At 38.1% G+C, this 24,493-nt stretch overlaps 1 protein-coding gene across 2 annotated transcripts in view; it reads right to left on the reverse strand.

Annotated features, from left to right (window-relative positions):
• LOC142339439 (uncharacterized) overlaps positions 1-24,493 on the reverse strand; it is a 79,396-nt gene that overhangs the window by 18,223 nt on the left and 36,680 nt on the right. Inside the window, exons 4-5 of one of the 2 annotated variants that reach the window (XM_075389472.1) lie at positions 16,744-19,260; positions 11,831-11,979 (exon numbers count right to left, since the gene is read on the reverse strand). In XM_075389472.1, the coding sequence (XP_075245587.1) occupies positions 11,831-11,979; positions 16,744-19,260 (2,666 nt within the window). Of the gene's footprint in view, positions 1-11,830; positions 11,980-16,743; positions 19,264-24,493 lie in introns of both variants that reach the window. The other variant, XM_075389471.1, reaches the window with a different exon arrangement.

A 24,493-nucleotide genomic window follows, 5' to 3' on the forward strand; every position in this document is an offset into this window, starting at 1 on the left:
ATTGCCAAGTTCATGAAATGATAGCACATTTAGGATAAGAAAAACAATCGGATAAATAAAACAATCGGGCGGGTGAATGAAAAAGTCAAATTGTAGGCCATTGGGTAACTTCAAATGAGCTGAGAGAAAGTAACAAATTGAGTAATCCGATTGGCTCGGTCAATCAGAAGCGGAACAGATTTATACAACTAGAGCAGCGAACAAAATTAGTGTGCGAAAGAAAAAAGGTTGGACTTAAAATTTGAGCATACAATAGGATACATTGAAAATATTACTATGGGAACCTCTCGGGCTTTACAGAAAAACGAATGACAACAATAACAGATATAAACATTTTAAACAAACGATCATAACACGGGGAAAGTTTGTAGGAAAAGCGACATCGAAAGTGCAAAAAAGCAGCCAGCTCAAAACGCGAATGACAGGTAACATGAGATATTGGGACAAGCCATATTGCAAGGGTCGCATTTCGGCCAATGCTCAACTGAGTTCTACTACATCAGAAACCCGTTGAAATATCTCCAGAGATATAAGCAACCCGTGATTCTTGCACAAAGTACAAAAAAATAAGAGAGTCTTTGCCAAAAAATCGCCTAGAGAAGGATTCAGACAACAAGAATTTAGCGTCGTACACAGTTGTGAGTTTATCAGAGCTGAGAAACCAGCACGCTATACAACAATCGGCATCGATGATGAAACTCAGAAAAATCAGAAACAAAATGCGCAATGTTCGAGGTGAATATCCGGAGCAGCATTTAAACTTGGAACCCTGCGTGCATATGAAATATTTTTTCATTTTAAATTAGTTAAATTTAAGTTTTTCTTAACCCGAAAAGAAAGATGGCTATTTAATGATTTGAATTAGCTAAATAAAATTTGTACAAAGAGATGTGAAGTATAGAACTTATTATGTTAAATTCATAATGAAGTTAGGTTCAATTCACTAATCAATTGTCTTTCGTTTCGTTAATCAAGCTGGTACCTGCCAAAGGGTAACTGCGTTGCGAATCAACTTCATCAGTTTTCTCGCTTGATCTGAGACAATAAATTTTGTTCATTTAACGTCTTTTGATAACGATAGAAATTGCAAAGAACGAAAAATACATTACATATTCGACCGAGCCAGTGAATCAGATTGTTTGAAAATAACTGTAAAACCTTCATAGACAGACATGTAGCGTCAAAAGAAAATACAAAACAAGAAACGGGACATGAAATATATTGGAACAGAATCTCTTTTATAAGAACTGTCGTGATGTCTGAAACTGATGTATAGTTATGTACTATCTAGTTGCTTTTAAATATCTTTCCATTAGAATTAGATATCTTTAATTGACCTCAATATTTTTAGCGCAATTTTTTTGCGAGCGAGTATCAGTCATCTTGATAATGAAGTTTGTGATGAGTGATCAAAAATCTGTTCACGCGAATGAGCAAGAAATGGCTTCAACATGCGAGAAAATTACTTCAAGAGCGCAGTTTAGTCAAATAAATGCATGGACTTCCGACGAGTATTGAATTATTGAATAAATTAAAGAATTATTTAACAATTGATTGATGTCATACGGTTGTGCAAAAGTTAGTTGTGCATACGGTTTTGATGATTGTCCGGACTTGCCCCTCAGAACACTTCAGCACTGAGACATTATAAATCAATTGTATCCAGTAAAGATTCAGTACATCTCAAAAGTGTATCTAGGCTTATAAACGGGTTTTTGTATGCGCATCCTGATTTAAAAACGGGTCTTTGTCTGCCCATCCCGATTTATAACCGCGTCTTTGTCTGCCCATCCTGATTTATAAACGGGTCTTTGTCTGCCCATTCTAATTTATAAACGGGTCTTTGTCTGCCCATCATCATTTATAAACGGGACTATTTCTGTCCTTCGTCATTTATAACCGTGACCAGTGTGACCATGGTCATTTACAAACGAGGCAAATTCTGTCCATACTGATTTCCAAAATCCTGAACTAACATATTGAACAGACTGAAGAGTAAAACCATTATGTACAGTTTATCGACAGAACTCAAATCGCATTTTGAAAATTTCGAATTCCAAAACAAAACGCTTAAAATCGCGTGTAAATGGCCATAATGTGGCGTGTAAATGGCCACGGGTAACCTGGCGCTGTAACAAGTTCGAGGAGTTAGAGAGTATGTGTGTTTTGAAACAGTGAAACATAGGCATGAACGAAGGTGTCCGACAACTTCAATCCATTCCGTTAGTTCTCAATTAACTGAGACGGGGGTCAACTTTCATCCAGCCATTATGTGTTATTCAACTTCAAAGCACAGCTTTATAATAACAATGAAATTTGATTAATGCGATGGTTTTCATACCTCTGGTGCATAACTGCTGGTGCATAGGAAAAGATGTTGCTCCTTTTTGTTCATGCCTCAGTTGTATGCTTTATTTTCGCTTTAATTTTTATTTGCAACAACTCGATTTGATATTAGAACCTGTTGAAAATATCTTTCAAAATTTTTGAATTTCATGAACTCTGTGTGGCCACCACGGGTAAAGTTTGCCAGCAACTTGCGACTGAAAGACCTCGATGCAACTGTTATTGCAAAAAACAACATCTTTCTCAGTGAGAAACTAGGATTTCACTTTAAATCGACTAAACTGATTAAAAAAGATTTCCATTGTTTGCAAATTTTCATTTTGACCGAAATGGTCTAAGTCACAGTCATATGGCAGCAATGATACTTTCTGTTCTTGATGAGTTTGTTAAGAAGTGGTAGTTTATGAAGATGTTCCCATTACAGTAAACGTTCTGTCAAAATGGGAAGCATGTCAAAATGGGAAGCATTTAGTTGCACTATTCTTTTGCACAGATCTATTTGCTCTGAATATTTGGAATTCAATTGTGTGACGTTTATTACTTTAACCTGGGTTCTTTGTCTCATTTGATCAGTATATCTCTTACAAGATTGTGTTACTGATTTTTGTTCGGCGGCTTAGATATGTTTCAGATGTATGCAAATCATAAACAATCTGGATGTCTGGTAACAATGCCGAGGTCTGGTGCCAAAGCCGATGGTTGCAAGGAGCCGTGTTCAATTTCAGCCAACAATGACATTGTATCCGGTAGCTGAATGGACTAAACAGTAGGAGACGTACACTTTAACGTACATCAATAATCGTACAAACATTTGACACAAACTGAAATCACTCGTTTCGAACTGTTGCAAACTTTTTACTGTTTTCATAACATATCTTCAGTTTCTTCAATGAGGGCTATAGGCTATAGTTTTGGGTGTGGGGGCCATAGGCTATAGTATGGGGGTGGAAGGCTATAGGCTATAGTTTGGGGGGTGGGGGCTAAAGGCTATAGTTTTGGGGTTGAGGAGAGGGGGTAGAGGCTGTAGCTTTGGGGGTGGGGGGCTATAGGCTATAGTTTTGGGGTGGGGGCTATAGTTTGGGGGGTGGGGGCTATAGGCTATTGTTTTGGGGGTGGGGGGGGGGCTAGAGGCTATAGTTTTTGGGGGTGGGGGCTACAGGATTTAGTTTTGGGGGTGGGGGCTATAGGCTATAGTTTTGGGGGTGGGGGCTATAGGCTATAGTTTTGGGGGTGGGGGCAATAGGCTATAGTTTTGTGGGTTGGGGGGCTATAGGCTATAATTGGGGGGGGGGGAGCTGCACCCCCCAAATGATAATAAATTGTATCTCATCTAAAATCTCATTTTTTAATCTTGTTCTATCATCGATTTATAACTATTTATTCTCCATTTATTAATCTGCATGATTTTGTAATCTCCGTGATTTTGTGTGATTTCGTTTGTTTTATTTTATTTGAGAAGTTTACATGTAGAATTTATTTAATTAAATCATTCTGCTTGAACCGTTTTGCAACAAGCGCGCGAATAGTTCAGCTAAGTGGTAATTATAATTGCTTATAACAAAGCAGTTGACTCATAGCCCCGGTTATAAATCATGATGCTCAGATTAAGACCCGGTTATAAATCAGCATGTGCAGACAAAGACCCGGTTATAACTCAGGATGGACAGACAAAGACCCGGTTATAAATCAAGATGGGCAGACAAAGACCCATTTATAAATCAGGATGGGCAGACAAACACCCGTTTATAAATCAGGATGGGCAGACAAACACCCGTTTATAAATAAGGAAGGGCAGACAAAGACCTGTTTTTAAATCAGGATGGGCAGACAAAGACCCGTTTATAAATCAGATTTACTGTCAGTTAGATTGAAATGGCTATATAATGCCATGACGAGTATACTTGAAATAATAAAAAACATTATGAGAATGTAATGTTCCATGACTGATTTACCATTCGGAGCAGCTCCGGGTGAAAAAAAACATAGGATGACAGGTTCTGACCAGGCACTTCATTTCATTGACGAAACAGACAATTAGACATGGAATCCAATATAAATAGATTGAGAAAAATTTTAGAAAAGAAACCGATCAAAGAACACAGTTAAATAAAATATCAAATTTCCTCAATCACAAAATCAAAGGCGGGAAAGCGAATATCTGTTGAAACACCGTTCTCTCACGCAGATGTTTTCTACAGTTCTTATTTCAGCGTGACTAAAAACAAAATTTTAAATTGATATCAGAAACCGTGAAAAATTGTGACGCATCTTAAAAAAACAGTGCCCCAATACAATTCAAATTCTTTGAATTCTAAAAAGGAGAGCGCCTAAGAGCCATAAGAGCGCCTAAGAGCCATAAGAGCCTTTTGAGAGGCTGACAGCGGCTATAACAGAAATAGAGTCCCAATACAATTAAAATGTTTTGAATTGCAGAAAAGAGGGATTAGGGTTTCAAACCGATTAAGCCCAAAAATAGGTATTGGACAATCCAACACAGACTTTGGTCACCAATGAACAGATCAAACAGAATTTTTCCACCCTTGGCAAGACTAATTAGATTTCGTCCCTGATTTTGGCCAGACCGAACACAACAAAAACCAGACTTTTGGCTAAATTGTTTTCCATATCATTGGCTGTACTGATTTGACCTTGTGTCAGAGAAAAATATACAGAACCACTTAATTATATAGAAACCTCAAATAATTCTATAATTTATTCATTTCCCCTTTTTGAAAAAGAATTGGAATAGCAATTTTAAAGATATAAGAAGGGCGGCCAATTTAGTGACCAATGCAAACTTTAGAAACTATTTTGACGAAGTAGTCTTATCATCTAGATGTTGCCGTTGAATAATAAGGATCTGTTTTTATATTTAAAAACAGTCACGATTGCACTTATTTATACATTTTACAATGGACCGGCTCATTTTTTTGCTGGAGTCCTTGACTTTGAATGTTTGTATTGGCAAGACAGAACCGACCGAAACTTGGGTATTGGCCTGACCGAACAGCCGCCTGAATTGTGCGTATTGACCAGACCGAATAGACCGTAATGTTAGCATTGACCAGACTGAACAGACCAGAGATTACTATTTGCCAGACGCAAGCAGCAAAAATTTTTTCCTTTCCATTGAGTTGGTCGCACTGCACCCCCATGTCCGCGACCGAAGTCGGCTGGTCAACACCTGGATCGCGGACCTGTGTGGATCCTTGGCAACTTTGCAAGGAAGTTTTATCCAAGATCAATAGACCAGTTGCAGAAAAATGAGATCTCTAGTGGAGATTATAGTCCAGCCTGATGTCGTTCATACATTCAACAATAGTTTCTTTTCCCTGAACTGCTGATTGTAATACGTTTTTTTGTTTGGAGAGTGGGAGAAAAATTTTAGGAACCACATCATTTTTGTTTTCTCGGCAGTTTTTTGCAGCATGAATTGCATTCTTAGAGACGCTTAGAAACGTAAGGTTCTAAAATAAAAGCCTCCACGATTAATTTTATCCTGCTTTGGTGTTGAAAAGTGAAAAGGTTCGATCAGAGAACTACCAGGCGAAAATTAGACTGTGCGACAAAAGACCTTCTGGACTAACATATTATTACAATAATCGCGTGAAAACATATAATGGCTTTTCGCAAAAAAATGCACTTACTTATTAGGAAAACCTCAAGCATCTGAAAGTTACCTTGCGACTTCATTTTTCTGAAAAAACTCAATTTCTCTTGAGATGACAAAATGAACCAAACCAGTACAGACAGTTCAGATAAATGTTATCATTTTTTCATTAAAAAAATTCTGTTAAAAATTGAGAAGTGTACATTGCATATTGAATTGAGTACATACGTTACTAACGTCTGCATTGCTAACTTCTGTAATAAAAACGTCTACCGATACCAACTGTTTATTCCATTTACTTATTTCCAAACATAACCAACTAACGTCGGGCGAAATGCTCTCAAACGACCGGCGAGCGGTTGGCTTCGTCAGTACCTAGCCACTGTAGCCAGCTTTACCTTGATTGAAGGGGCGTGAGTTTAGGGTAATAGACGATGACTTCACGCCACATAACAGCCGCTGAAGTGTGGCATCAACAAAAGAGTTAAGCAGAGAGAGAGAGAGAGAGAGAGAGAGAGAGAGTGCAAAATAAAACGAAGGAAAAAGAGAAAGAAAGAAACGCCAAACAACACAGAGAAGGAGATAGAACTACGAATTTTTTCCACGATGAGATTCGACACTACAACTTTAAGTTTTCTAGCTTTGTTAGTAACCAAATCTTATGGAAAAAACTGAATGTGCAAAATCCAGAAGAAAAGTTTTCACATATCGCAGTGAAGACAATGTTCAAAAACATTTGTCGAGTCTATAATTGTCATGTAACCCATCTGCGAGACTTACAACGCTTTGCTGGCAAATAATGATTGTAAAACTCAGAAAAGGACAAAAATAATCAAAATTTTAAAAACGACAGCAAATTCAAAAAAAAATTGCTGAAACTCGTGACATTATTATCTTCAGAACACCATTCCATTGTCTCAAGAGACTATCCAGTATCCCTTTTTCAAGCCTTAAACAGTGTTGCTGGCCCATTAAAGATCGATACGCTTGGAATATAAAAATTTTTCAACAAACGAATAAAAAATCAAAAAATATTCAAAAAAACTTGAAAAAATTGCACAAGATTTTTAAAAAAAATTGCTTGAATTCGTCATAATAATATCTTGAAAAACAAAACATTGCATCTGAAAACTACCAATTAACCTATTACCAAAGCCTAGAGGAGGCCGGTTAGGTTTTTCTTGCCTCTTGAGGCTGGAAAAACCCAAAAAATTTCAACAAAACATGAAGATTGCCAAAAATTTTTTCAAAATAATGCAAAAACTAGTGGTGTTACAAACTCTAAAAACACTTCATTGCATCTAGAAGCTATACAGTAACCTACTATACAACACTAGAGGAAGTTCCCTGGCTCTTGAGGCTAGATAAACCTAAAAAATAACAAAAACTTTCGAAAGAAATGAAACAAATAGCAAGTTTTATAAAAAAAATCGATAAAATTTGTGATATTAAAAAAATGAAAACTAATCTATGGCCAATAAAAATTTTTCAGTAACGTATCGCCAAAGCCTTTAGGAAGTTTCCTGCTTCTTGGGGTTGGAAAAACTTCGATAATTACAATAAGTTTTGAAAAATTTGAAAAAAATTACATTTTATCAGACAGCTGCTAAAATTCGTGATGTTAAAACGTTGAAAACCATTCCATTATCATTAGAAACTATGCAGCAACCTAATATCTAACCTTTCAGGAGGTTTTCGGAATCCTGAGTCTGAAAAACCTTGAATAAAGACAACAAAAAATGCTAAAAATCAAGATGTTAAAATTTTGAAAAAAATTTCAGTACATCTAGAAACTATTCATTAACCTATTAACAAACCCTAAATGAGGCTCCTTGGTTCTCGAGGCTGGATAAACCCAAAAAACGACAAATTTTTTCAAAAACCTTGAAAAAAGTTTCAAGATTTCTCAAAAAAACGCAAAAAATTCGCGATGTTGAAACCATTCTATTAACACTAGAAACTAGGCAGTAGCCAATTATCAAACCCTAAAGTGGGTTCCTTGACATTTAGGGCTGTTAAACTTAAAAAATGACAAAAAATTTCAAAATCTTGAAAAAAAATTGTGAAAATTAGTATAAATTTGCGTATTTTTAGCGAGCGGTTTTTACTCAGTAGCTAGCAACGGGGGGTGACCGGGGTGCTGATGGGGGTGGCAACAGTCAGGTGGGGGGCAACAGCGCAGTGGGGGGGGGGGCGGGCAAATAGTGTGTGGTCAACAGTGAGGGGGTCTTCAACCTCTAAGAAGGTCGGTGGTTCGTCAGTATCCACGGGGAGGGGGGTTGGGTTGCACCTGGGGGCTGATGGGGAGGGAGTGGGGTTGGGCAGCAGAGGGGTGGGGTGGGGGGCAACAGCGCCGTGGGGGGAGGGGGCAGTAGTGGGGGGTATCAACAGTGGGGTGTCTTCAACCTCTAAGAACCGCCCTTCACACCATAAGTATAAGTCTCCAAAGCAGTTTGAGCTGATACAGAGCTGAAAGGCTCTAAGAGCACTTAATGCCCGCTGGGCGCTACCTGTTTATCCCATTTTTGAGGACAAAAAATCAAAAGCATCAGACGAAAAATTGGTCAAGCTAAAAATTGCATAAAAAAGACCGACAGGACTAATATCATTGCTAAAAACTTCGTTTGAGAGCAATTAATATTTTTTTCTACTATTTTTTAACTAATACATCTGTCGCAGAGTTGCCGTACATGGAAATATTCCTCACAATTACGCTGGCTTATTCTTTATTTGGTTTTTCGAAATTGATTTATTCATTATGATCACGTTTTGAGTTTTTTTTCGAATATACATAAGTGAGCAGCTGCCACTTTTGTATAAATTTCTATGACACGGCAAAAATGTTGACGTTCTTACGTGAACTCGGAAAGGCTTGCTTTGGGTTTCTCAGTTCTTGGAAGAGATGATTTGCGTTCTTTAAAAAATTTCAGCTGCCTTCAGAGAACTAAATTGGGCTTGCTATGGCTCGACCAAAACTGAAAGACAGAAAACGCCAGATCTTTCCCACATCTTGATAACGGTAGTTTGGTTCTTGGGAAACACAACCCAGGTCTAGGTACAGACTTATGAAAAGACAATGCTCGACCTAAATGTACTATGAAAAGACCCTACTCGATCCATTTGAGCTATGAAAAGATTTTAACTGGAATTTAAGACAATCTGGATTTTAGCTCAACTCAGATTTTTTTGCAAAAGACGTTAGCTGGTCCCAAAATTTTACAAAAGAATTTAGCTCGACCCAATATTTGGGCTGGACTTAAGCTCGACTTAATGTTTGCAAACAAAGTCGATTTAAAGTCTTTTTATGGGTCCATCATTGGTCTTTTCATACGTCTGCTTTTATGCCATTGAAATGTTCCGTCCAATATTGCATATTACGTAGTCAGCGTATATGCTCCTTTGTTTTTTACGATTGAGAAGAACCACTATTCCCTCAAAAACCTGCATTATTTTTATAGAATAAGATAGTTCATAATTTTGGAGGGTAAAACAAACTGAATAACGCCGAAATCTTGTCATGGCTAATAGGACACGGACCAATACACTTAAGCTAGCTGGTTTCATTGAATCAAGTAATGTGGTGATATCCTCGAGTTGCCATAACTCTTTATAAGATTTGAGGAAGATTTTAAGGCTTTTGGCAGTTTTCCAACTGTTTCGTAAATAGGACTGCTCTGATGCAAAGCTTTTTATTCTTGCTTCCGCTCTGCTTCTGTATGTTCAGAAGCACAAAAAATGAAAAAAAAAATGGATTTTGAAAAAAAACAGACTTATGAAAAGACTAATTGTGAACCCATGAAAAGACCTTTACTCGACTTTGTTGGTTATGAAAGGAATAATGGTGGACCCATGAAAAGACCTTAGCTGGACTTTCTTCGTTATGAAAAGCACGACCCATGAAAAGATGTTAGCTCGACTTTAACTAGGAAGCTCGACCGTGTAATTATAGTCAATATTGCCCCCACTAGACTTTTAGAGTCTTTTCAAAAGTCGAGGCCTAGGCCTGGGAAAAATATGCGTGACCTTGGAAAACGTGATGTGGAAATCCAAGATTTGGCTCACTGGGTGACGCTTGTGCTAGAAAGTTTGCTTACTTTCAGCAAATCTTTGTTTTGATCAAAAGAATTTCATATCTGAAAATTCTTAAATGCATGAGCATGCCGAAACGTATCATTACGTTTCACGAGATTTTTGTGATTGACTTCAGTTCTCGAAAAGCCTTGTGATGCATGCATTAATGATAGTTGAACCCTCAGAGCTTTTTTGAGGCAGGTATACTTATACTTGCTCGCAAATATATCACTGTTATCCGCAGTAATTTTAACGGCATTTCAAATAGGCACAAGTGACAAAAATCTTTATTGGTTTTGCAAAACTAATTGCCAGTTTAAAATCCTTAATTGCTGATTATCAATTCCTCATATAGCAGCTCAGTAAAGTTTTGCCAGGCTTCCACTGAGGACCATTCTGGACCAAAACTTCCTATGTAAAAACCCTGCTCGACTCAAGCAGTCCGTAAGAAGACTTCATCTCGACTTCAGCTTTATCGAAATTTTCGATGCCGGACTTTAGCTTCACACAATTTTTACTGTTTAACATTAGTTCGATCAAACTTTGATGCTCGATTTTCCCCCGACCCGAAATTTTTACGCCAAACCCAAAAAATTTTAAGGTTATTACAATTTTGGCAAGTGCACATAGCGTGTTCCACAGGTATAATGTCAAAAAGTTTAATATTTTTGACACTATTTTAGATAACAGAACTCTGCTACTGATAATATCAAAAAACTATTGCCATGAAATTAAAACATTTATTTAAAACCCCCCAATTTAACTGCTGATGAAGGAATTGTAAAGATTATTTGAATGGAACTTACCGGAGGTTGAAGGCAGAGCAAACCAGGGCTGAATCAGTCTAGAGACATTCTGTTGTTTTAGGGTGGCCAGTACTCTGATCATGTCAGAATTAACACCGGCTGGTTTTGATTTACGAGTAAAATTTATTGCATGAAAAAAAATATGTTCAGCTTAACTCCCGCCAACAAGATTTCCCCTATATACGGTTTGCACTTTTAAGTGGGTACTTGGAACATTTAATTTGCGCAGCAATTTAATTCTGCTGAGCCTTAATTTTGGGGTACAAGTCTTTTTCCAGTCTATACAGTATAAGTTTTGCCTTGGCGAACTCTATGACCTCAATATAATCATAATGAAAAACTGCTCATCAAAAAACTTAAAATTATTCTGGAGATGCAATGTTTCATAATTGAATTAAGTTTTTACTCTTAATGTGCAGCTTCCGCGCTGAAACGCTCTAAGACTCAAGTCCGGGTGTTTAGTAAATCTATATTCATCATTCTTTTATCGTCAATTAAATTAGGGATAGTTTTTTTCGATATTTATAGTTGCCTCTTGCTAGTTTTTTTCATGAATTTTTATGTCACACCTGCTGAACACGCTAAGTGCACTTCAAAAAACAATCGGTACTGTAGGTCACTATTGAAAAATAATTATCTTAAGATTTCTTTTTCTTTTTTGTTAATTTTGTAGCAAAATTCCTACGGTTTTAAGCTGGCCTGCCGGTCGCAACACTTTTTGGTGCTGCCGTAGGCTGTTTTTCCATCCAAAGAAAAATATGAAAAAATCAATTCCTCTAACGATGAAAAGACCATGCTGGAATGAATTTACGTTTTCGACATTTTTTGCTCGAGTTCTAAATCTGGGTTCAAAAATTAATTTTACGATAACAACTTTAGGCCAAGTGAATATTGTTTCTGCAGAAAACATTAACAAATTAAATATTCTGATATTAATCAAAAAGGACTATTTATGATGATACCGCAGTGTCACAGTTAGCTGATGATAGTAACTTACGTATCTTGGCTTTAAGTCCGGTTTCTTACTGAAGACATATCTGGTGGTGAAGTTGTTCAGCACCTGTTCGTCCTCTACCCTCACCTCGTTGGGCTTTGTGTAGTGCACAATCAGCCTGTCTACCAAATAGCTCCTGCCCTTTTCACCCTCTATAAAACATAACAGCATAACGTTATGGGCTCTCACTCCACCGGCGAACGGTTAGCTGAGGTAAGATGGGCTTAGAGGCTTAGAAACTAGTCTTAGAGGCTAGACCAGGGCTGAGAGGCTAGACGGGGTTTGTCGTGTGACGGTAAGTTTGAAGCTGCGGTCGGATCGAGGGAGATTCGTACTGCCATCAGAAAAACTGCCCTTGATTTTGCGCTTTATAAGATTTGGTGAATTGTAAAATTATTAGTAGAGCTCTAAGAGAGCTACACAGAAAAATATTGCTTTCCAGGCGTTATCTGTTTATCACAATTATGCGGATGCACTGTCGATAAAATCAGAAAAAAAAACGATCCATATACCGCACAAAAACAGACCGAAGGTGGTTAATAAAATTCAAAGAATTTGAATTGTATTGGGGCGCTGTCTTTTTTTAAAGATCTGCTCACACATTTTCATGATTTTTGAAGTCAAATTGGAGTAGTGATTTTGGTCACGCCGAAACAGGAAGTGGAGCAAAAAAGCGATTGGTTTTGCGGCGTGAAATTTTTTCGCTCTAAATTTAAAATAGAGTGAGAGAACGGTGTTTGAACAAAAATTCGCTTTCTCGCTAGTGGTTTTTTGTTCACATGCGGCAATTTCACTTTGATTTTTACAGTGTTTCCGATTTTTTGGATCGGATTTTTTTCGAAATGTTTTCCCCAATCCATTCATAGTCCGGTCTTTGTCTAGTTTTCTGTTTAATCAATGAAAATTCTTTGAATTGTGTGTCAGGACTTGTCCTGCTATGTTTTTTTTTTATTTTCTCAACCTACTTTAGTAGGGAGAGAAACTATATACTCAAATGATTTTTTTTTTCAGTCAATTTAATTAGATACAATCATCGTAGAGATTTGTGATTGGTATCATTAGAAAACGCATCCAGCGTAGATGATGAGTTTGAAAATTTTTTTTGATTTTCGCTTTCTATAGGGCGTTATCGACCTCTAAAATTTTGTACACAGTAGACGGTGTTACGTTGTATTTATTCACATTTTCCGTATATTTGAACAAAATTTTGGTCTATTTTGCTAAAATATGTTAAAATTGTTTATGTCAGTGTAATTTATTTTATCTTTAAAGCTAGAGGAGGGCTGTTGAATTGTTCGAAGCGAGTTTGTGGGCTAGAATATATAATAAATCTTTCAAATTTCGGATTTCCTTCGTCAAAAATGGAACCAAATAAGCCTTGTACCCCAATTTCTTCAAATTTGGTGGACACATTAAAACTATTGTCATATTTTTGTGACCTCAAAAAATGCTATTTTTTCTCAAGCGGCATTAGAAGTCTTCTTACAATATAAATTTTTGGAAATTTAAATTCGACAAATGTACAAAGTGTTTTAATTATTATGCACTGAAAATTTTTGTTGAAAAATTGATTTTCTTCACAAACATTTGAGCAAATGAGTCTTCATTCACACGCACAGCAATAACCCGTTTGATCTGGATCTCATAATGGTTCCTAACCGTAGAAGAAAAAATTTATTGTGGTATCTAATGGGGCGGTTTTTTTCGAAAACAGTTTCTTATAATTTCACCTTTAATTTTTATGTAAATTAGTGAGAAGTTTTTTAAATCGGGGCTCAATTTTTGACAGGTACAATTTATAAATATTGAGGCGCAACGAATTTCAATATTGGTTTCATAATTAAGCTCATGCTTTTTGTGGCTTGGCCAATTGTTTTCGTAAAATTTATTGTGTTTCTTATGTTTTGCTTTCATTTGTTTTATTTTTGTAGTCCAATGACTTAGTCTCCCCGCTCAAAGTTCCAGTTTGCTTTTTTAGGGAGTAGAAGCGAGTCTAGACAGCGCATTCAGTTGTAAGCTTATGTCTTTATGACATTTGAACATATTTAAAACAGGCGGAAACCCATTCCCATAGTTACAATTCTGTTTGTGTAACGGTTTTATAATCAAACAATGGTTGCTTGGTTTTGATACGAGTGTCAACTTCTTACAAATTTTTTAGCTTAATTGAGCATTTCATAAGTTCAATTGGTTTTTTTGTCAATTTTTCAGATTATTGGACAGTTCTATTTTTTTAAAAAACAAACAGATGAAAAAAATTGCACAGCGTTGAAAAAAACATATGTGAGAAGCTGAATTATTTTCCATGATTAGTTTTTGCTCTTGGACTGAGACACAGTTTACTTGCAAAAATTCGTGATTATTTGTAACTTTCTCTGTGTTTGTCTTTTTTGTAGTTCTACGACATATACCTGATAATCATAGGTCTCAATTGCTTCCCCAGGACGCATGACTAAATCTTTACAAAGATTGTAGTTTATAGCTATTTGTTTTAATTATTTTCAAACTAATTATTTCGCAAATTTTTAAACACTGTTTCTTTTTTTCTCTCATTATTGTCGACATGTAACTCAATCTAAATAATAAGACGTCTCGGCTACTTTTGATTATTCAATTCAAATATATTCGCGGTCGCTTAAATTATTTTGATAATTCTATGCTGTTCAAATTTCGTGTTTCTTTTTTTGTCATTTCAACGTAGCGTTGTTATGAGGCCGACTCCTTTTTGATATTCAGATGCTGTAGGGGTTGATGACTTACCGTTCTTATAGATAACATCTTCTAATTTTAATTCCATGAGCACTGCGGTGTTGTCAAAGTTGCAAAAACTTGGCCTCTGCCTGTATTTGTTGGTATTTTGTAGTCTTGTGACTTGGTCGCAATAACTAAAAGCCCAAATCGCTTCCTGGAGAATTGTAATTTATTCCATCTCCTCTTGTTGAAATCTTATGTCTGTTGTGATTTTTTGAAAATATTTCTTTTCAAAAACATATTTGGATATTTTAGCTTGGCCAAATTTTTAAATCTGTTAGGACAGATCGCAACCCTTTCACAGTAAGCTATAATTTAGTTTTAATAACGGTTTTAGTTTCAACCATTTGTATCTTGGCTTAAGTAGAGGATTTCAAAAAACGTTTGAATTTTATATGTTTGTAAATTCCAAAAGACTTTGTTTTTTTAAAATTATGTCATTACAGTTGAGTCTCATTGGCTTTGAAATAATGCGCAATTGAGTATTCTTATTTCTCTTAGAGACAAGTTTATGGTTTTAATTGCTTCACTGCCGTTTTTGCTAAAAGTTTATTTGTATTTTTAATTTTGCTGGTACTTGTTCTTCTTTTTAAGTCGTATGAGGTACTTTGGATATTGACAATAATTACAGGTCTCAATTGCTTCCTATAAAGATATAAGAAACATCTTAGTGATTTCAGTCAATATCTAAAGACATTCATCCTTAAATTATTATTTTCAAAAACAGAAAAGTATTTTTGAACTTTGCACTGTTTGTTTTTTTGCCGTCCTGTTACCCAGTCGCATTGAGGACAGGACCCATATGTTTTTGAAGTATAGATTATATTAATTTTTTTATGTTTAATCTGATGCGAGATTGATTTTTTATGATTTTTTACAGACATCGAATTTTAGACCTAATTAACATTAATTTGATTTTTTTAATTTGTCTTTTCTGATAATCAAATCAAAACCAATTTTTATCGTTCCTCTATTGTGGCATTTTTGTATTCCAAAAGTTGTTTATTGAACGAAATTTATGTTTTCTATCTCTTCACTATTTGGCAGCCAATTAAGTCAAAAATGTGGATTTGTGGGGTCGGAGCATTATGTTTGTACGCACATTACCGCGACTCCTTTTCCATTTGATTTCATAATATCCATATTTGATTTTTTGGAGGGATCGGAATCTTTTCTGCGCCCCGTCCAAAATAAGGAGGATAAAACTTTCACATCCACAGGCACAAGTGCTACCCAGATTGATCAATTTTAACTACCAAAAAAATACCATATATGGTAGCTTAGTTAGCATAGAACGGACCATATATGGTAAATAAAAGGCATAAAAGAACCGTTTATGTTCTTGCAAAGTTTAATATGGAACCATATATGATTCCTTTTTTGGAAACTAATGTTGCATTTATAAATTAGAAACTTCAACATATTACGAAAATGACTGGTTTCTATCTTTGATGAACCATATATAGTTGGTTCTATGTTTTGTAAAATACGATATATTGTCCGTTCTATGGTTGGTAAGGTACCATATATGTTCTGTTAGATGGTTGGTAAGGTACCACATGGGGTCCGTTTTATGGTTGTTAGGTGAACTTTTTTGAAGTTTAATGAATCCAAAACTGGGCTTTTTAGACTGACTAGGATATTAACCAAAAAAATGGCATTTTCTGTAAAAATTTTCTGTAAATAGGCATTGGAAAAATTGTAATCATAAAACGGTCCATAAAATGTTTTTGGCGTTTTGTGTTAAGTACGCACCATAAAAGTACAGAATTTTGAAATTTCATGCAGAGAAAGGTTGTTTTAAAACTGCTGGTGTCCCTTTGGACTGTTTAAGTTGCTCAGCTTCCAAAAGAGCTGCTCAGCCAATTATTTCCCCCGTGATTTAATTGTTTGTCCCGTTTTTGAGGACGAAAAGTCAAACTAGTCAGACGTCAAATATTTTAGGCAAAAAATTAAATTAAAAAGGAGCACCGGTCTAGAATATTTGCTACGAACTTCGTGTGAGAGCACTTAATGAGATCAAAAGTAGCCTTGATATCACTTTGTAGAGCCAGATTTTATATATCTAGTTTCCAAGCGATCTTTATTAAGGAGGAAATTTTGGGGTATACTTATGCAGCGTTATGAGTTTAAACAATTAAAAACGACTCTTTTTAAGAACTTACTTTTGACCTGCTTCTCCTCACAAATGTGCCCAACAACTATCCGTTTCCGATGTCTAGCTTCGTTTCTTGTGATCTCATCCACATTTGCGTAGCCATGATACGAAGATTTTATCTCAGCTAAAAACTTCAACTTGCCAATCAGCCCTTTTTCACGGTCGCGTTCCGACACAAAATTCTCTCCTTGTATATTGAACATTCCTAACTGGTTTTCGACAAAGGACAAAAATTCTTTGAAATTAATTGAACAGTTTTCTGGCAGATCAGATTCGCCCAGGTGACAGTGAGCACCTTTAGCCTCGTAAACTGCAGTGATTAGCTCCAAAGCTTCCGATTTTGAAAGAGTCCCGTATTCACCAACATACAAATCGAAATAGAACCGCATTTCTTCTTCCGGTGTTCCACGCGAGATTACACTTAAGGCCAGAACAGTTTCAATGAAAAATACTTTGCCGTATTTCGCAGTGACGAACTTCTCGTATACTTTGTCGACCAATAAACTGGAAATTCGCTTTGGATAAAATAATCCGACGATTGGAGTGAACGTTATTTTATCGAAACCGAGCGGGAAATACCTCTGATAATGTTGGTACCAGTCGTTTATCTCATATAGTGTAAAATACACAATTCCCATCAAGTATTCGAGGACATGTTGACTTATGAAGTAGCGTTCTAGCTGCCAATTGCAAACTTCTTGATACAATTTTTTATGACCCTCGGAGGCTTTTTTTGGCATGTCGTTTTCACTAAGTACAGTTGGCCATTTTGTCAGTTTTTGTACCAACTTAGGCGCCCTCATTGCCAATTTTGATATCTTCCTCAGCATTGGCATCATAATCTCATGGTTGTAAGTTTTGATCAAGTGACCAAAAGAAATGTTATCATCCAGCTTCTTAATTTGATCGTAGTAGCTATGTTGAGTAAATTCGCGGTGAAGAAGTTGGTGTTGTCTTGGAAATGGGCAGCCATTTGATCTGATCAGAGAATTCAATCTGTACATACCAGCATCCGGGTGAAAAATATCCGCTATTTTCCCCAATTCTTTATTATCCGGTAGTTTGTTGTAGTTCCAGAAATCTGAAAATTTCTTCCTTGGAGCTATCATTCCATTGTCATTTAAGTAATCAGTGAAATCGAAATCTTGGGAAGAAAGAGCGAGATCGTCCATCATTCCAAGTCCATAGTTTCTACCCATAACTATGAATCCGGGAGGTAGTTTTATAAATTTATCGTCATTATTTTCATTGTGCTCGACCGTTCTGGCTCGTTGGTAATAGCAGTCGTACACAAATATGGACGAAAGTCTTTCCTGGAAAAATCGATCCTGTATCAACTCGCTGTCTAAATAATCGAAATTGACGACCTCAAAAAATGGCGGCTGTTTTTTCTGTCGAGCCTTACTTTTGTCATTTTTGGTTTCATTGTCCTTGCCTTTGGCAGTGGTAATTTTAATACCTCTAACTTTTCCCGGAGATCTCGATCGTGACCGGGAGTGTGATCGTGATCGTGATCTTGGACGTATTTGCCTTTTGCGATATGTGCGCCATTTTGAGGTATCACGTTCGTTAGGGTTGCATGCTCTGGGACAAACCCGACCATAGTCAATGTAGTACCAGGTTCCAAGTTTCAAATTTGACCCTTCCAGTTTGTCCATAGGACAATACTGCATAACTGGCCAATTTAACAGTTTGCCCATATTCTCATTCTTGATAAATTCCAGATTTTTTGGTCGACAGAAGGGCAGTTTGAGATTGTCGTGGTGTTGTGGCGAACCAATGAAAACTTTGTGGTTCGTTTCTAATTGAGTTCTTCTAACGAAATCGGTCATTTCATTACATATCATTTTCTGACTATATTTACCCAAGGCTCTTCGCATTGGCTTCATTTCACGTTGCTTTAGCTGCTCAGCAGTAAAGTTAGCCAAGAACCCTCCAGGGTAAAAAACCAGGTCACCATGTTCCCCGTCTTTGCAATAGAAGCCCCCAAACACTGCACTGAAGAAATAGGGTATATCCTTAATTATCACAGCTTCACTTCTGCTATATTGAAAAGACGAGTTTGTGGAAATATGGATACTGGAGCCAGGGGGCAACTGGTACCACGAGCAAGCTCCTTGCTCTAGTACATTTTTTGCTGGCATATAATAAAAAGGCATGTTTTGAATCAACTTCTGTAAAATAAATGCCTTCGAATCCAGAATAATTGTGAATTCTTCAAGAGCTATATTTCTGTCACTCATTAGGACACTTGCTATAAATCTATCAACAATTTGTTCTTCCTCGTCAATGTATGGCTGATCTTCGTATTTAGCACCACCGCCGAAAATGTTCTTCAAAATTCGCTCGGGGTAAATATACTTGTGGAAATCATTGTTCGCATCCAATACACGTAGAATATGACCCCAAACTATCTGTTGCTCTTGTGGCGTCAGCTGTGAAGAGAGATTGATGAAAGATTTGGGATCCACTAATTTTTCAGGTTTATGTTCCAGGTATTCATAATCGCGTTCCTCTTTCTCACCTGCTGTATTAGTGATGAAAGTTTAGACCTTTTCCTTTTCAACCAACAAGTATGACTGAATATCTTCATAAAATCGCTATTTTATTATGCTAATTGCTCCAGCCCTTCATTGAATGGGTTTTAGATATCTGATATCTTATACAACAGCTTTTTATTGATTTACAGATTTTGGGCGCTCCGTACCTTTTGCAGAGAGATACACAAGATATTACTAGAAAGCCCAAAAACTATCTATTTCGATTATAACTTTTTTCACAACAACAGAGATATTTAAAAATTATTCATATTAGAATTTTACAGAGCACATGAATTGGATTTTATAAAAATGAGTTAGCAGAAATCATATTGAGTAATTGACAGGTGGGGGCAGTTTAATTTTGGGGTGTAGCATAGAAAATTTTTTTATGAGTGGTCATATGGTTTTGTGATCTAAGCTCCTGAAGATCCTTTCAGTTGCTGTGCTGCAATCTGGCTTGAGCTCTGCGTTTTTGTGACACAACTTGCTAGCCCAAAAGACAACGATAAAGGGCAAGTTTTTTCACTGTTTACAGCGAAACTAAAGTCAGCAGCGAGTAGCCAGAGGCAATAAGACTACAAGAGAAACAATTTTTTGTGTGTGAACAGTTGTGTATATTCAGAAAAGTGCTACCAGAGAAGCCTCCTAGCACAACTGAAGGTACTCTATTAAGGTCACGGCTTACATGGAGCTCTTAAGTTGTAAAAAGCAATTTGCCACTGAAATAATGGTCGCCAGGCACAAATAAAAATTGCCTGCGTCAGGCACTGTTCGCTTGACTAGGGCAACAAGTTGAGAAAACAATAATTCAGTAAAATATATGAAAAAATCCATATCAAGGAGTTGGAAACAAAAATCAGCAATGAAGCGTCCTAAATAATTAAAAGGATCCTAAAGAATACTATCTTAAGGTTTCAACAAAGTACCTTTCTCGGTCCCACATTTGGTAAAAACACATATCTATAATTGATGTAAAAGTTATTTGCTCGAAATAAGCTTGTGTGCTTCTCAGTAGCCACTAAATGCATTAAAAAATAAGGCAGGACTTTGAAGAGAGACAGGTATTTCAAAATTCAAGCCCGGGTCCAATGTCTTTCCTAAAATCCTCCCATTTTGATGTAGGAGTGGGGGTAATTTGTCTATGGGGGGTAAATTGATGTAAGAGTGTGGGGGTAATTTGTTCAGAGGGGGTAAAATGATGTAAGAGTTGGGCTGAGAATGGGAGGACTTTTGAGGAATTACACCCTGACTGAAATTGCCATGTAAGAACGGGCTGCAATGGGCTGCAATGGGAGAACTTTTCAGGAATTACCCCCTGACTGAAATTGCCAGGTAAGAGTTGGCTGCAATGGGTTGCAATGGGAGGACTTTTCAGGAATTACCCCCCGACTGAAATTGCCATGTAAGAGTGGTTTGCAATGGGCTGCAATGGGAGGACTTTTCAGGAATTACCCCCTGACTGAAATTGCCAGGTAAGAGTTGGCTGCAATGGGTTGCAATGGGAGGACTTTTCAGGAATTACCCCCCTGACTGAAATTGCCATGTAAGAGTGGGCTGCAATGGGCTGCAATGGGAGGACTTTTCAGGAATTACCCCCTGACTGAAATTGCTAGGTAAGAGTTGGCTGCAATGGGTTGCAATGGGAGGACTTTTCAGGAATTACTCCCCTGACTGAAATTGCCATGTAAGAGTGGTTTGCAATGGGCTGCAATGGGAGGACTGTTCAGGAATTACCCCCTGACTGGAATTGCCATGTAAGAGTGGGCTGCAATGGGCTGCAATGGGAGGACTTTTCAGGAATTACCATCCCTGACTGAAATTGCCATGTAAGAGTGGGTTGCAATGGGCTGCAATGGGCTGCAATGGGAGGGCTTTTGACGAATTACCCCTCTCCCCCTGATTGAAAGTCAGAGGGGGTAAATTGATGTAAGAGTTGGGCTGCCAAGGGGGATAAAATGGTGTAATAGTGAGGGGGTACTTTGTTCAGAGAGGGGGTAAAATGATGCAAGAGTCGGGCTGCCAAGGGGGGTAAAATGATGTAAGTGTGAGGGGGTAATTTGTCCAGAGGGGGTAAAATGATGTAAGAGTTGGTCTGCCAAGAGGGGTAAAGTGGTGTAAGAGTGAGGGGGTAATTTGTCCAGAGGGGTTTTAGTTATGTAAGAGTTGGGCTGCCAAGGGGGTTAAAATGGTGTAAGAGTGAATGGGTAAATTTTCCAGATAGGGTAAAATGAAGTAAGAGTTGGGCTGTCAAGGGGGGTAAAATGTTGTAAGAGTGAGGGGGTAATTTGTTCAGAGGGGGTAAAATGATGTAATAGTTGGTCTGCCGAGGGGGTTAAAATGGTGTAAGTGTGAGGGGGTAATTTGTTCAGAGGGGTAAAAAGTAATAGTTGAGCTGCCAAGGGGGGTAAAATGGTGTAAGAGTGAGGGGGTAATTTGTTCAGAGGGGGTAAAATGATGTAATAGTTGGTCTGCCGAGGGGGTTAAAATGGTGTAAGTGTGAGGGGGTAATTTGTCCAGAGGGGGTAAAATGAGCTAAGAGTTGAGCTGCCAAGGGGGGTAAAATGGTGTAGGAGTGAAGGGGTAATTTGTTCAGAGGGGGTAAAATAATGTAAGAGTTGGGCTGCCGAGGGGGGTAGAATGGTGTAAGAGTAAGGGGGTAATTTGTTCAGAGGGGGTAAAATGATGTAAGAGTCGGGCTGTCAAGGGGGGTAAATGGTGTAAGAGTAAGGGGGTAATTGGCCCAGAGGGGGTAAAATGATGTAAGAGTCGGGCTGCCAAGGGGGTAAAATGGTGTAAGAGTGAGGGGCTAATTTGTTCAGAGTGGTCTTAGTGATGTAAGAGTTGGGCGGCCAAGGTGGTAAAATGGTGTAAGAGTGAGGGGGTAATTTGTACAGAGGGGGTAAAATGATGTAAGAGTCGGGCTGCCAAGGGGTAAAAATGGTGTAAGAGTGAGGGGGTAATTTGTCCAGAGGGGTTTTAGTTATGTAAGAGTTGGGCTGCCAAGGGGGTTAAAATGGTGTAAGAGTGAGGGCGTAAATTTTCCAGATAGGGTAAAATGAAGTAAGAGTTGGGCTGTCAAGGGGGGTAAAATGTTGTAAGAGTGAGGGGGTAATTTGTTCAGAGGGGTAAAAAGTAATAGTTGAGCTGCCAAGGGGGGTAAAATGGTGTAAGAGTGAGGGGGTAATTTGTTCAGAGGGGGTAAAATGATGCAAGAGTCGGGCTGCCAAGGGGGGTAAAATGATGTAAGTGTGAGGGGGTAATTTGTCCAGAGGGGGTAAAATGATGTAAGAGTTGGTCTGCCAAGAGGGGTAAAGTGGTGTAAGAGTGAGGGGCTAATTTGTTCAGAGAGGTCTTAGTGATGTAAGAGTTGGGCGGCCAAGGTGGTAAAATGGTGTAAGAGTGACTGGGTAATTTGTACAGAGGGGGTAAAATGATGTAAGAGTCGGGCTGCCAAGGGGGTAAAATGGTGTAAGAGTGAGGGGGTAATTTGTCCAGAGGGGTTTTAGTTATGTAAGAGTTAGGCTGCCAAGGGGGTTAAAATGGTGTAAGAGTGAGGGGGTAAATTTTCCAGATAGGGTAAAATGAAGTAAGAGTTGGGCTGTCAAGGGGGGTAAAATGTTGTAAGAGTGAGGGGGTAATTTGTTCAGAGGGGTAAAAAGTAATAGTTGAGCTGCCAAGGGGGGTAAAATGGTGTAAGAGTGAGGGGGTAATTTGCTCAGAGGGGGTAAAATGATGTAATAGTTGGTCTGCCGAGGGGGTTAAAATGGTGTAAGTGTGAGGGGGTAATTTGTCCAGAGGGGGTAAAATGAGCTAAGAGTTGAGCTGCCAAGGGGGGTAAAATGGTGTAGGAGTGAAGGGGTAATTTGTTCAGAGGGGGTAAAATAATGTAAGAGTTGGGCTGCCGAGGGGGGTAGAATGGTGCAAGAGTAAGGGGGTAATTTGTTCAGAGGGGGTAAAATGATGTAAGAGTCGGGCTGTCAAGGGGGGTAAAATGGTGTAAGAGTAAGGGGGTAATTGGTCCAGAGGGGGTAAAATGATGTAAGAGTCTGGCTGCCAAATGGTAAAATGGTGTAAGAGTGAGGGTGTAATTTGTCCTGAGGGGGTAAAATGAGGTAAGAGTTGGGCTGCAAGGGGGTTAAATTGTTGTAAAAGAGGGGTTAATTTGTCCAGAGGGTGTAAATTGATGTAAGAGTTGGGCTGCCGAGGGGGGTAAAATGGTGTAAGAGTGAGGGGGTAATTTGTCCAGAGGCGGTAAAATGAGGTAAGAGTTGGGCTGCCAAGGGGGGTAAAATGTTGTAAGAGTGAGTTGTTAATTTCTCCAGAGGGGGTAACATAAGCTAAGATTTGAGCTGTCAAGGGGAGTAAAATGGTTTAGGAGTGAGGGGGTAATTTGTTCAGAGGGGGTAAATTGATGTAAGAGTCGGGCTGCCAAGGGGGGTATAATGGTGTAAGAGTGAGGGGGTAATTTGTTCATTCAGAGGGGTTTTAGTTTTGTAAGAGTTGGGCTACCAAGGGGGTTAAAATGGTGTAAGAGTGATGGGGTAAATTGTCCAGATAGGTTAAAATGAAGTAGGAGTTGTGCTGTCAAGCGGGGTAAAATGTTGTAAGAGTGAGGGGGTAATTTGTTCAGAGGGGTAAAATGTAATAGTTGAGCTGCCAAGGGGGGTAAAATGGTGTAGGAGTCAGGGGGTATTTTGTTCAGAGGGGGTAATATGATGTAATAGTTGGGCTGCCGAAGGGGGTTAAATGGTGTAAGTGTGAGGGGGTAATTTGTCCAGAGGGGGTAAAATGAGCTAAGAGTTAAGCTTCCAAGGGGGGTAAAATGGTGTAGGAGTGAAGGGGTAATTTGTTCAGAGGGGGTAAAGTAATGTAAGAGTTGGGCTGCCAAGATGGGTATAATGTTGTAAGAGTGAGGGGTTAATTTGTCCAGAGGGGGTAACATAAGCTAAGATTTGAGCTGTCAAGGGGGGTAAAATTGTGTAAGAATGAGGGGGTAATTTGTTCAGAGGGGGTAAATGATGTAAGAGTCGGGCTGCCAAGGGGGGTAAAATGGTGTAAGAGTATGGAGGTAATTTGTCCAGAGGGGGTAAAATGATGTAAGAGTTGGGCTGCCAAGGGGGGTAAAATGTTGCAAGAGTGAGGGGGTAATTTGTTCAGAGGCGTAAAATGATGTAATAGTTGGGCTGCCAAGGGGGACAAAATGGTGTAGGAGTGAGG

Source organism: Convolutriloba macropyga, chromosome 5, assembly GCF_964194025.1.
Source record: "Convolutriloba macropyga chromosome 5, txConMacr16.3, whole genome shotgun sequence".
NCBI classification, from domain to species: Eukaryota; Metazoa; Xenacoelomorpha; order Acoela; family Convolutidae; genus Convolutriloba; species Convolutriloba macropyga.